Raw genomic sequence first — 13,089 nt, 5'->3', positions numbered from 1 at the left:
AAAACAAAATGGCTCCTATCCTTTAAATAGAATCTGGCAATAGCAACTTCCTACTGTCAAATTAGATGTAAATATTTTTGTGAAGAAGGTGACTTCTCAAACAAACAAGTTTTAGCAGGGTTTGAGGGTTGAACATTTGTTTTTTTCCCTCCTTCAAAGTTTGAATTTGGATAACTATTATAACATAAAAAACGGTAAGAAGATTATAAGGTTTTCTGATTGCTAGAACTGAAATTCGCTCACTATTAGAGCGAGGTCTTCACTTCTGTAGATTCTTTCTGCTGCCCAATGCTCAACGAAAACCAAAAATTTAAACTTTATAAAGATGCTTTGTCTTCAAGAATCATAAATATCTGCCATTCTTTAAGAAATCTCAGACGAAACAGATTCATAAGAACACATCCGAGAAGTATCTTGAAGAACTTTAGTAGTTACTCTTTCTAAACTGTATTTTACTGAGAAAGTCATAAATATACCTCTGCATATCCATTTTGTGTTCATTCAGTACAAATTTTAAAGATTTTTTACCAAGAAGATCATGAAGTTTTTAGAGAGCAGTATATTTGAAGCTATTAATTCAGCACTTCGTTTTCAAACTGGCGACTGTTTGATTCGTGGAAGGTAATTATTTTTTTTTATTGAAATATAATCTTTTCAGCATATTTTAGTATACTAAAATGTATTTAGGCATCTTCATGATAGAATTTGAGTAAATGTTATTGTTGATAGTTTTTTTTATTGCCAAAAAATTCAGCATTTTGCAGCCTTTTGAAAATCTTAAATAAAACTGCACTATTTTGGTTTTGTATTATTTAGCAATTTTCATTTATTTTGATTGAATGTGTAAGAATATTTCGGTTTCAAAACATTTTGTTTTGAATATAGAAGATTTCTGCTCTAATTGTTATACAATTGCTACGTTGCAAACAGCAGTATAGAAATAGGAATAGAATATAAGTTATAGAAATGTTCCAAATGAAATAAATAATTTTTTTATGCTGTTCTGTGCATGTAATGCTGCAAAAATTACAAAATCTAATTTCTGTTCACTTTCCCAATCTTATTAATCATATTTTGTAAAATATTTTAAAATTCTAAGCATTTTTTTTAGCCTCCTGCCCCCCAAAAAACCTTATTTGTTTTGATTGCAGAAATTTATGAAATTTTAAATATCACTGTTTTAGAATATTTTAGGCTAATTAAATGGCTGCCTAAATAGAGATCTAGTAATCAAAATACTATTTTTCTTCAAGGAGCCATTGATCTCCTTAAATACAGTGCTTTATAACTCAATTATTCTATTTTTTTAATTAGCAGTAAAATTTTTAATTTAAATATTAATGTGTCAAGATTTTTTTGAGTAAATAATATTATAGAGCTGAATGACAATAAATATTTAGACTTGGTTATTTTTCCACTTACACATTTATTGCCTCATATACTTTTAAATATAATCTCTATCATTTAGAACATTTTTCTGATAGAGGTATATGGCTAACAGTTCGGAAATTTAGTTATGATTATAATGATACTGTATATATACAGCATATATTTTTTTTATGAAATCATTTAATATTGGTGAAAAATAAAGCGAAATATTTTATTTTTGAAAATAAGAGACAAAATTGTAGTATATAAAAATCATAACACTAATTTTTTCAGAATTATAAATGTATTGAAAAATTAAATGGATTCAATTTTTTTAAGTTGTGAAGTGCATTATGATTGTTTTTTAATGCTGTTATTAATTTCTTTGCTTGTTTAGGGGGAAATGTATATGAAATAAGCATTAATTACTTAGAGAATTCTTTATCATAATCATAAAATTATTGTGCGATATCATTTTTCCCATTTTTTAAAAATTCAATTAATAGAATATTGTAATAATACAGACATTGCAGTGACATAAACATAGTGAAAATAGAACTAAAATAACCTAATTAAAATATTGTAATAAAAAAATCAAGTCCATATTATTTTTTAATTCATTGTTTATATTTTCATTACAAGAATCTGTACTTGTCGGTTGTAATGGCAGTCAAAAAGCACCTAGAAAAAATTTTGACAATTGGGCAATTTCAATCCTTAAACTGTTTAGCATGTGCTTCACATATTCAAAATTTTTCATAATAAATAATAATGCACTTGAGTGAATTTTTATAATTTGGTGGAATTTTTTCTTGCCGTTATTTAGTTCCTGTTAAAACCAAATTGTACACAAGAATCAGTCTTTATTTTTAAAATTTGCTGTAAGAATTTTTGTACTTTAAAATTTATAGTTGAATGAAGAATGTTATTTATACTAAACCTTCAACTGCCTGAAACATAGAACATTATTCCAATAAACTTCACCATTAATGGTTGGAATGTGGAACGTCGTTCTTTCTGCATTCAAGTGTTATTGTTTTAGGTGTTGGTTAGACATGGGTCAGTAGGTTAAAAAGCATTTGCTAATTTTTAAATACATCATTTTTATTTCCTAAATATAGTTTATGTATCAATAAGCACTTGAAGTATTGTTGCTGGAATCTATTTTTCATAATATAGATCAGTTGCAAATTGATTGTAAACATTATTTTTTATTATTATTCTTTCAGATATTTAAATGTGTGGACAGATGTAATTTATGAAATCAAATTGATTTCAGTCATTTCATAAAATTTTATTGAATAGCTATGTTGCTTTTTTTTTTTTTTTTTTTTTTCCTTTTAATAATTTTTAGTTAATGCTTAATTTCTTTGCATGTTTTTTTTTTTTTTTAAATTTTAAATTGGCAAAAAATGTTATAATGAAGTTTCAAAATTATCTTTCTTTATCTGAGCAAGTACCATGTGTATAAAACGAGATAGGAATGAATCCATTTTCTTTTTTGAAAAGTTCTATTCTAACTAATTCTGACATACTTCAATAATTATTCTGAAATACTCATTTATAGAATACAGGATTATTTAATAACAATACACAATTTTGTAATATATTTTACTGGTGTATGTTTATTAACCATATGCAATCAGTGAACTTTAGTATTAACTACATGTCATTGGCAGACATTAGTTACAAAAGAGCCTATTAAAATGTGATATTTGTCTCTCCTTTTTCTTTTTAGCAATTAATTATTATTGTTTAATAAATACCATATCATTACCAAAATATATTTTTAATTGTACTATCTTTTATGACATTTTTTCATACGTTGAAATGCTGTGACTAACAGGAAAAAAAATCTTACATTTTTTTTTTTAACAAAGTTTTGTTACAATTTATACTATTTGGTGCTTTTCCGTTAGCCGGGCGTGAGCGAAAAATCGCCAAATAATGTAGAATTCCACCAAATGCTTGTTTGGTTCACAATTGGCGATATTTGTGCCTGGCTAGCGAAAAATACCCTATTTTTTTTATAACATTTATTTATAATCATGCTATTTAATTTTTTGAGAACTTTTCCTCTCTGTTTTCTTTATCAATGACTTTAGTTAAGTGATGTACATCTGAAGATGTATAATCTGTACATAAGATGTATTCCATTTCTCACTTTTATTATTATAAGTATTCTATCTGATGAAATAATTTTTATAAATATTCTTTGGTAAGAATATTAAGCTAAGTTGTTTTTTTACCAAAGAAATGTTTTAACTTGATAATATAGGTGAGCAGTGCATATTTTGCTAAATAATAATTATTTATTTTTATTTGTACACTTTTTAAAAGTCTTATATTTTAAATACTTAATAGTAAAAATGCTAATTACCTGTCTAAATCAATCCTTCCCCCTTTTCTCTGACAGAATTGAAAGCTATTCTTGCAAAATGGCAGGCGACCACAAGAAGTTGTTTAAAATGATGAATGCTGAGGCTGGCCCAAATGACCTTCAGGCTCTCTCACCTCCACAAAGCATGCTTACTGCTACAAGTCCAAATAAAAACTACAGGTGAAAAAAAAAGAGCCTTTCTCTTGTTTTTATTTTTAATGTTGTTAAAACCTTTTTAGCATTACTAACAACTTTTTAAATTATTTTTAAAAACAACAATTGCTTTATGCCCAAATAAAAGCCACAAAAAAGAAAAATATCATTTTTATTTTTAAAATTGATTAAATGTCTTTGACACTAAAAATACCTAATTTTAAAAAGTATTTTTAAGGTCAAAGACATTTAATTTCAAAGTGTGAAAGACATTTTTAACAAAAAAATGTATGTGCAAAAGCAAACTATTATTTTTTAAAAATGCATTTTAATGTATGCAATCACAACCATATTGAATATGCTTCTTGTTTAATACCTATGTTTTTGCTCAGGAGTTCAGTAACAAATTTCATGAGTAGACAGTTTCTAACTAATTTTTTTTATCATAAATTCACTGTTTATTAAATTGGTATATTAAATTTGTCGATCCAAAGTATGCCCTCTTATCAATGCAGTATTCAAGATAGGAACTTGAATTATTTATGTTATTGATTTTGGTATAAAATTATAAAAACCCTCATAAATTCTAATATTGCTTCAAAACATTTTCTTATAGATAAGTTAAACAACTGAAATGCATGTAAAGTATCTTAAAATCATTAATTTTTATGAATGAAAGCTGTTTTTGAAGTTAAGATGGTGCAAAAATTAAGTGAGATTAAGCTTTATTAAGAATTTTTTTTTCAAGGTTAGCTAAACATTTTAAGTTTAATAAATTGAATGTAAATGGTACAGTAAAGCATGTGTAATGCTTTATTCAAGGTCCAGATCAAAACAGTATATTAAATAATTTTATCATTGAATCTTCATTCAGAATACTATAAACAACTAATTAATCACACAAAATGATACAGAATTTTTTAGTAAGATCTTAAAATCGGTTTAGTATTTTGCTGTACTTTTTATATTGTTACTATTAATTTTTTTAAACAATTTAAAATATTAAAACTCCAGTTTTTAAATTAGAGTGCAACATTTTTATTCCATTAACCCTTAATTCAGGTCTGTTTCATTTGCTTTGCAAATGTTTATGCCGTAGGGTGGCCCTCAGCAAAATTTAAAGTAAAAGGCTTGCTTGTCTTTTTCTCACCAAATTTTCTTAACTTGCTTGAAAGAAAAATGAACAACTTGCGGTACCTGAAATCGTTGCATATGCTAGAAAAACAAAAGATTTTTGTAGCATTCAGCATTTGTTCCTACTATCCTAGTTAATACCTATTGCACGTTTATATCATTTGCAATTGTACTTTTGTTGTCATTTACCAGAAAATGAAATCTATAATCATTATTCTAAATTCAGAATTTTACTATTAATAGAGTCATCACCAGGTATATTAATTAGTAGTAATTATATGAAATTTTCTTAAATTTTTTTGACATTTAGCAAATTGTAATTTTTTATTTTAAATATAGGTATAGAAAATTGGTATAGAAATATTGGCATAGAAATTGGTATAGATATATTGGTATAGAAAATGAAGGAAAGCATTACTTGTTTAGAGGATAATGAAATTGATTGGCACAATAACATTATTACCTTTAGAATTGAACCTCCTTCATTGCCATATTTATATCTTTTTTCTTAAACTTTAATCACAATATATATAATAATAAAATATATTGAATATACTATATATTTTAATACTATATTATTTTAAATAATCAATTACATTATTCCTTTCACTTACATACTTTATTGCAATATGATTTTTCTTACTTTTTCAGAAAGTTTGGTGAGAAAATTTTAATTTAGTTTAAAAAACAATTACATTTGTTTTGATCCTTCTTTTTTTTTTTTAATTCTCATTAAGTTTTTGATTGAAATGTATTTTTTTAAAAATTTGCCTTTGTTGTTATGACACCATACAAAGGAATTCTTCAATATCTGAATGTTTTTTAATCATTTAGTAAGTATAATAAAGTGATTTAATTTCATCATCATTCTCAGTAAAATGCTCAATTGAAATCCAATTAAATTCACATATTATATAATGTCGCATATTATATAATGATTAAAATTATAGCTTGTCCTTGAATATCACAAGTCTTTGTGGCATCTCATTAAAATACCGAAAAGAAAAATTGCTATTTTTATTTAAACTTGAAAAATAAGGGTTAAGGCATTGAAAGCTCTGTGAAGGCAATGCATTATTGAATACTTACAATGCTATAAAGATATTTCTTATTTTCTTATTATTAAAAGAATTAGAACTAGGAAAATGTATTATTGTTACGATATAATGTCTAGCTACTTCTGAAAGTTTATTAATTGGATTTATATATAATTTTTGTGAAAATTTAAATATTTTGACATACTGAATTGCCAATTACAAATTTCTGTGCTATGCAAGATATGTATACAAATTGCTTTTTTTTTTTAGAAATGTTGAAATTAGTTTATTTAGGTTAAAGTTGACTCTCTTTCAATGCATGTGCTGGCATATCATTTGACTTATACAATATATTTTATTTTTAAAAGTTAGAAATTTTTAATGTTGGAAAATACAGCAGATGAATGTGAAATCAACAAAAATGATTTGCAGAAAATGTTCCAAAATTTTCTTAATCTTTAAAGCTGCTTTTTATTGCAACTGTTTCAGTCGCAGTCAGAGTGATGATGGAGAAGGACAAGGACCTTTATGTGACACCATCAATCGCAAAACATTGAGCTATTTAATAGCCACTTTGAATGCATCTTTTCATCCAGATTATGATTTTAGCCATGCTAAAAGTGAAGAGTTTAGCCGAGAACATAGTGTAAGAGTAAGTGAATCTTGTGCATATCTCCCAATTTATGTCTGCATATATAATTTGTTAATGAATTTTATGCTTTTTTTTATTGCAAAGAATTATTTCAAATTTAACTTATTAAAAAATAAATTTAACCTTTTATTTTTCTGCATTACAAAATATTATATCACTGCACAAATTGTTTCCACATTTTGTGCGAAGTTTATTTTAGGCCACATTCTCCCTTGTAAAATATATTTTTTAATAGTAATATAATATCTTTTATATTTATTTAATTTTAATTTTGTAGTTTTTATCTCTCTTGATACAATAAACTTTACTCTTTTTTTTAAAAAAAAAAAATTATGAAAAATGCTTTAAATGATATTTATACTTTGTTAATATTCATCCAAAATGATTAATAAAAATAAATAATACCATTGATTTGTGCTGTAATAAGCCTGTAATAATCAAAGATTAGATTTTCTTTGTTAAATACTGTTAGAAAAATAATTGATCATATAATCATATTTTGTAATATTTTATAACTTTTGTAATATCCATTAAGGAAACTCTAAGGCTAATTAAAATTGTCTTGTAAAATTTAAAATCAAAAATCATCTTGGCATCTTAAAAAAAAGAATTTAAATACCCCCTTTCTTTGTCAATGTTTTCATATTTTTTATTTCATTAAACCCTTATCTGCTTACAAATTTGTCCTACTTGCATTTTTAAAAAATTAAACATAGAAAAATTATGTATTTTTGTTTTCTAGTGGGTTATGAATGCTGTTGACAGCAAACTAAGTGCAAATGCAAATAATGATTATGAGGCTTTAAAAGCCCAACTGTGGTCTGCATTGGACCATGAAATCAGTTTGAATGAATGCGACATTTACAGGTAACATATGCTTTTTGTATCATTCAAATATACATATATATATTTAAAACATAGAACTTTTTGTTAATATCTCTTTGCGCATTTCCGAATGCCTGCCTGCATCTATAATTTTTAACTGAGTGCAAATCTAATAAGATTGATTTTTCTATTATTTTTATGATACTATTTGTTTTACTTTATTTAAATATATATAGTTCAACAAATATATAAAGTAATATTTTTCTTATGAACTAATCAATGAAGTTGCTCTTTGCATGTATGCAACTGTTAAGTTTTGGAGGCTTTTTTTTAATAGCTAAGACAGAATAGAGAAGAATAGGACACCTACTATTATCTTTAAAGGAAACATTGTTTTTAATTGCTGATTCATACATCGCTTGTATTAGATGTAAAATCATACTTATTGTTATGAATAATTTTAGTTATTAGTTTCTATTATATTATGTGACAATGATGCCATTTTAATACACCAGGAGTAAACAACTGCTTATAACCTAAATGTGATTTTCAACCTTATTTAATTGTCTTTAATGATATATAGACCCAATAATATAACTTTTATGAATTAGCAGTTAAATTAAGCTTAAAAACACCATGTCCTTATTAATCAGCTATTTTATCGAAATGTAGCATAAAGGGAGGGAGAAGAAATAATAATTCAGAGAAGGGTTGGGACATTTTTCAACCAAATAATTTTTCTGAATGTGCAAATTTGCCAATATTTTATTTCTTAAGACTTTTTTGGAATTGTGAACTGATTAATAAACAATATTGATTTTTTTTCCCTAATTTCTTTACATCATAAATTAAGAATAAGGCAACTAGTTCTTTTCCTTACACATTTATAATTTTTAACATGTTAATATTTAATATTAAGAGCAATATTATACTATATGTATCAGTTACTTTAGTCCCTGAAATATCATTGGTTTGCAAAACAGTAAAATAGAACTCTAATTGAGAAATTCTGAATTTAATCTTGTTAATCGATCCAAGACTTCCTAAAAATTTCCAAAAACCAAGATTCCTGATCTGTTTCTAGCCCAATAACAACTTCTTTTAATACCTTCCATAATTTAACAATTATCCCCCTCCCTTTTTTTTTTTTTTTTTTTTTTTGTTTTAATTTCTCACCAGTTGGCTTTGTAGTTGTATTGCAAAGCCACTTTTCCCCAAATCAGAAGTTATATAATTAATATTTGAGTGCAAATATTATATAAACTTTCCTGCACATTGGCAAATTCTGTAATTCTTGCAGACATTAAATTGTGTTTATAGTGTTTTTAAGGGCTGTTTAGCATAATTTATCATACTGTCATTTTTCTTTTCTTTTGCAAAAGATGCCATGTAAAAAATTTAAGCATTGCAAAGGAATCTCTGTTAAAGAGCATATGTTGCAGATTGTGCAGATGAGTATGAAAGATAGGAAAAGTATTAGTGGAATGATGCACACAGACAATGAAAATTTCCTATAATTACCCTTTAAAAAATGTGATAAAATTTGAAAAACGACTAGATGATAAAATTTTTAGATCTTGTTTAATATGCTGAATAATTTTTTTACCAGATTAATATTTAACTAAAAGAGAGCTTTAAAATATTTTTATTTATAAGAAGAAAAAAAAAAAACTTTATCTGTCCACATAAAGCTAACTATTTCACATTGATCAGGGAGATATTAAATATACCAAAGTTGAATCAACCAAGGAAACTAGTTGTACACAAGTATATTTTTCATTCGCTTTTGAATATCTAAAAATATAAATTTAAATAAAATGTTATACAATAAGTACATAAATAACATATGTCTGTGTCATTTTTTTTCCATATTTTTGAAAATAGTATAAAAATTTTAACTTTGTAATTTAAGTACCATAGAAATATTTTTGTTAAGTATTCTTCCCTATAGATTAAACATTTTTTTTTTTTTTTTTAATATTTTGGATAATGCCTGAAGCAATCCCTGCTTTCAATGTAATTGCATAACTTCAGGTTTAAACTTCCTAAAAACTAATATAATAAAATTGAAGTTTTTACTTTTAATAAATATAGTCTTGTGACTGGAATAAAATCTTGGTATGTCTTCAAAATACATTATTAATCTTTTGGAAATAGATTTGATACAATAACATATATATATATATATGTACAAATGTTACTTTAGACTCCAAAGATGTTCCCTTTTGTTATGTATCTATTTTATGCATTTGTTTCCAGCAATTTCCATGTAAATGCTACTGAGCTATAATGTTGAAAAATTATTATAATACTTAGTAATATTTTGTTGTAAAAAGTTGCATATAAAGATTTGTTGTAAAAAGTTGCATATGAAGATTTGCTTGTAAAAAATTATTTGAGAATGCATAAGAAAATGGATCTTGGAACTATTGTTTTCTAAAATCTGGCTTAATTAATAAAATTTTCCTAAAAACATTTTTAAGTCAAAATTTATTAGCCTGAAATGAAAGGTGTTCTGCAAAATTATAGCTTGTCTTCACTAAAAACCAAACATCTGTATGATATGGATATTTCTAATTCTTTTTATTCGCTAGTTGTAATTATAGGAGATTCAGTGCGGTTTTTTAGTATTGAGTATTTCATTTTTATCTATTTTAGTTACAATCCTGATTTGGATAGTGATCCTTATGGAGAAGATGGTTGCTTGTGGTCTTTCAATTACTTCTTCTTCAATAAGCGACTGAAAAGAATCGTCTTCTTCACTTGCTATGCTATTGGGTATTGTAGCCTATATTAATAATCATAACCTATAATATATTGATTATTTTGCAATATATTATGCTAAATTTTTATCTAAATGTATGACTGTATTCTATTTTTCCAAATTTTTTTACTTACAATTTGTTTTGTCAAATCTTAGTCCTAACACTATGCAATTCTTTGGCTATTTATTATTATTAATAATAGCATATTCTAAGTTAAATTAAATATAGCCCCTTTTCTGAAACATCCCCATTCTTTCATTTCATATAATAATTTGAATGACAATATACCTGAAGAAGGAATTATTTTTTATAATTGGATATTTTTTTTATGTATAGAACTCCATATTGCACAGAAAAAACAGAGTTTGATGATGATTTGATCATGGAAATGGATGATTCTTTTGAGTAGAGGTAATTTATTTTTATTCTAATGAGTATTTTGTGTGTACATTTAAAAATTAATGTTATTGTATGTTTATTTGAAAATAACTTAATCAATGATTAAATTGAAACTATTAATAAAGCAGTGAAATTTGTAAGATAATTATCCAACAGAAATTTTGTGAACCTGTTCTACACATAAATAAGGAAATGTTTGTTAAATGCTTATAAATTAAAGTAAAGAAGAAAGATATTGTTTTAAAAGTAAATTTTTAACTTGGATAAGTTATTTTAGTATTACATCATGCAGTTTTCATGCTATGTTGGACTTTAATGCTGTACATTTTAGGGCACTGTTATAAATATTATTATTATCATTTTGCTTTCAGTACTATTTTAAGATTATAAGGGTAATGGAAACTCGAATTTTTCATTAATTTGAAATATAAATCACAATCAATATGAGTTGCCATTTGTAAGTTGATATGATTATAGTTTTACCATAATATTAAACATAGCATTTTGACCTTATTTTATTCAATCTTTATTTTATTTTGACCTTTCCTTTTCTAAAAAGATGCCATTTAACCAGTTGCAAATAGTTTCTAATTTGTTCCTATAAAATAAACTGTTTTTACCTAATATTCCACTTGAAAAAACAAAATTATTTTATGAAAATATGAATTGCTTCTACTGTTATTTTCACTAAATTTTTTTACTACTTAACTAACAACTTAACTAACTTAGATTTGTTTGCCATATATACCAAATTGTTAAAACAATTTAAATACAATTTATTTTTCATTGATTATTCATTATTTTGAAAATCATATTTTAACTTTTTTTGTTTGTTTTATATTTTTTATAGAATAGAAGATTAATGGAATATTTAATAGCAAGTTTTAGGTTTTGAATTGCAGTGTAATAATCATGGAATTCAAGTGTTCATTGGGTAGAGTTGAACAAATGCTGCTCTATTATGTCAGATAATTATCTATCTATATATATATATATACATACAGATATTTCTTTATTATTTTTAAATGTATATAATTTTATTAAGAGTATTGTTTTATGTATACATATTATCTATATATGTTGCTTATTATAGAATTTGTTTTTACAGTAATTCTTATTCTTGAAGCTTTAAATATTGTTCAAAAAAATTTAGTTATTCTATGCTTTTATTTCACATCTTTATATAGCAATTCTGCTAAAGTGTAATTTGATATGTCATTAGTTTGAAACTTCACAATGAAGTAAAAATATATATATATTACTGAACATTTGTAGATAGATTGATTGATTATAATAATTATTTTTCCCGTTCTTTGCAAAAGAGCATGTGTATTAAAAAAAAATAGTAGCATAAAATGCATTCAAGATTTGTATATAAACAACTCCTCACTAAATCATATGACTTCACTTTTAAATGTATTAAATGTTGTATGTGAATTTTTCTTTTTTCATGCACTTAAGCCTAAAAAGCATGTTTTGGAGATGTCTTTTTTTTTTTATTTTTTTATAGATAATTATTTAGTTTGCTATTTGACTAATGATAAGTAAGAGTATCGATAATTAAATCGGTGCATTTATATTCATTTTGCAGGAATTAAATCCTCAAATGTCATTTTGTATGAACCTTAGTAGCAAAAAAAGTAATTATGTTGGTTTAGCAAAGCAATTTTTTTGTTTGTATATGTGTTTAGTACTGAATTTAGAAATTGACTTTTTTTTATAATATTCTGTAATATTCATCACAATGAGAATTCTAACACCATGGGTACTATCAACACCTGAGTTTAAGAAAAATTGTACATTTCTGTATGTCAGATGTAAAATAATCTTATGAAAGAAATACATTTTGATTCAATACATTGGAAAAGCTGATGCATCATCATACGATACCAGAATGCCCTTCCCCTGGGAGAAAAAATCTTTTGTGTCATCTCATTATTCCGTCCTGTCCCATTTTCCTTGCATTACTATGAGTAATTTAATTTTCTGAGGCTACTTAATTGAAAAACTGCATTTATGTTCGGAACTCCGCTGAAACCAAAAGTATTCATTAGCATCATTGAAACACGCACAATCTGCATCATTTATTTCTGGATCATCTAAAGAGTTAATTATGCTTTCCACCACCCATGGTTTTCACTTCTAAAATTACTGGTTTTATGTGTTTTGAACTTATTCATTGTGTTTGTTAGCTTTTTCATTTCTTATTCTTGTATTTTATTTGTTACTGGAGTGTTTACTTATTCTTATCAGATTTTTTAGATCTGATATTCTTTGTAATACTAATAGAAATGTTGTAATTTAAGTAGTTAATATCGGTGTATATGTAGATTATTATGTGTAGCAAATCTCATTAACTCACAAGACATATGTAAG

General features: G+C 25.1%; 1 protein-coding gene across 1 annotated transcript; it reads left to right on the top strand.

Annotated features, from left to right (window-relative positions):
* The first annotated feature begins 52 nt into the window (after nt 1-52).
* On the top strand, nt 53-13,034 carry LOC129963163 (repressor of RNA polymerase III transcription MAF1 homolog). The gene is made up of 7 exons (XM_056077295.1): nt 53-621; nt 3,785-3,928; nt 6,562-6,724; nt 7,467-7,591; nt 10,208-10,327; nt 10,651-10,725; nt 11,564-13,034. The coding sequence occupies exons 1-6, from the start codon at nt 539-541 to the stop codon at nt 10,721-10,723; spliced, it is 708 nt and encodes a 235-aa protein (XP_055933270.1). The 5' UTR covers nt 53-538; the 3' UTR covers nt 10,724-10,725; nt 11,564-13,034.
* The last annotated feature ends 55 nt before the right edge of the window (nt 13,035-13,089 follow it).

The sequence above is a fragment of the Argiope bruennichi genome, chromosome 3 (assembly GCF_947563725.1).
Source record: "Argiope bruennichi chromosome 3, qqArgBrue1.1, whole genome shotgun sequence".
Lineage (NCBI taxonomy): Eukaryota > Metazoa > Arthropoda > Arachnida > Araneae > Araneidae > Argiope > Argiope bruennichi.
This window is presented reverse-complemented; position numbering and strand designations above follow the sequence as displayed.

Coding starts and splice junctions, on each gene's coding strand:
- LOC129963163 (XM_056077295.1), top strand. CDS start 539: ATGAAGTTTTTAGAGAGCAGTATATTTGAAGCTATTAATTCAGCACTT. Junction 3,929..6,561: donor AGTCCAAATAAAAACTACAG/GTGAAAAAAAAA, acceptor CAACTGTTTCAG/TCGCAGTCAGAGTGATGATG. Junction 10,328..10,650: donor TTCACTTGCTATGCTATTGG/GTATTGTAGCCT, acceptor TTTTATGTATAG/AACTCCATATTGCACAGAAA.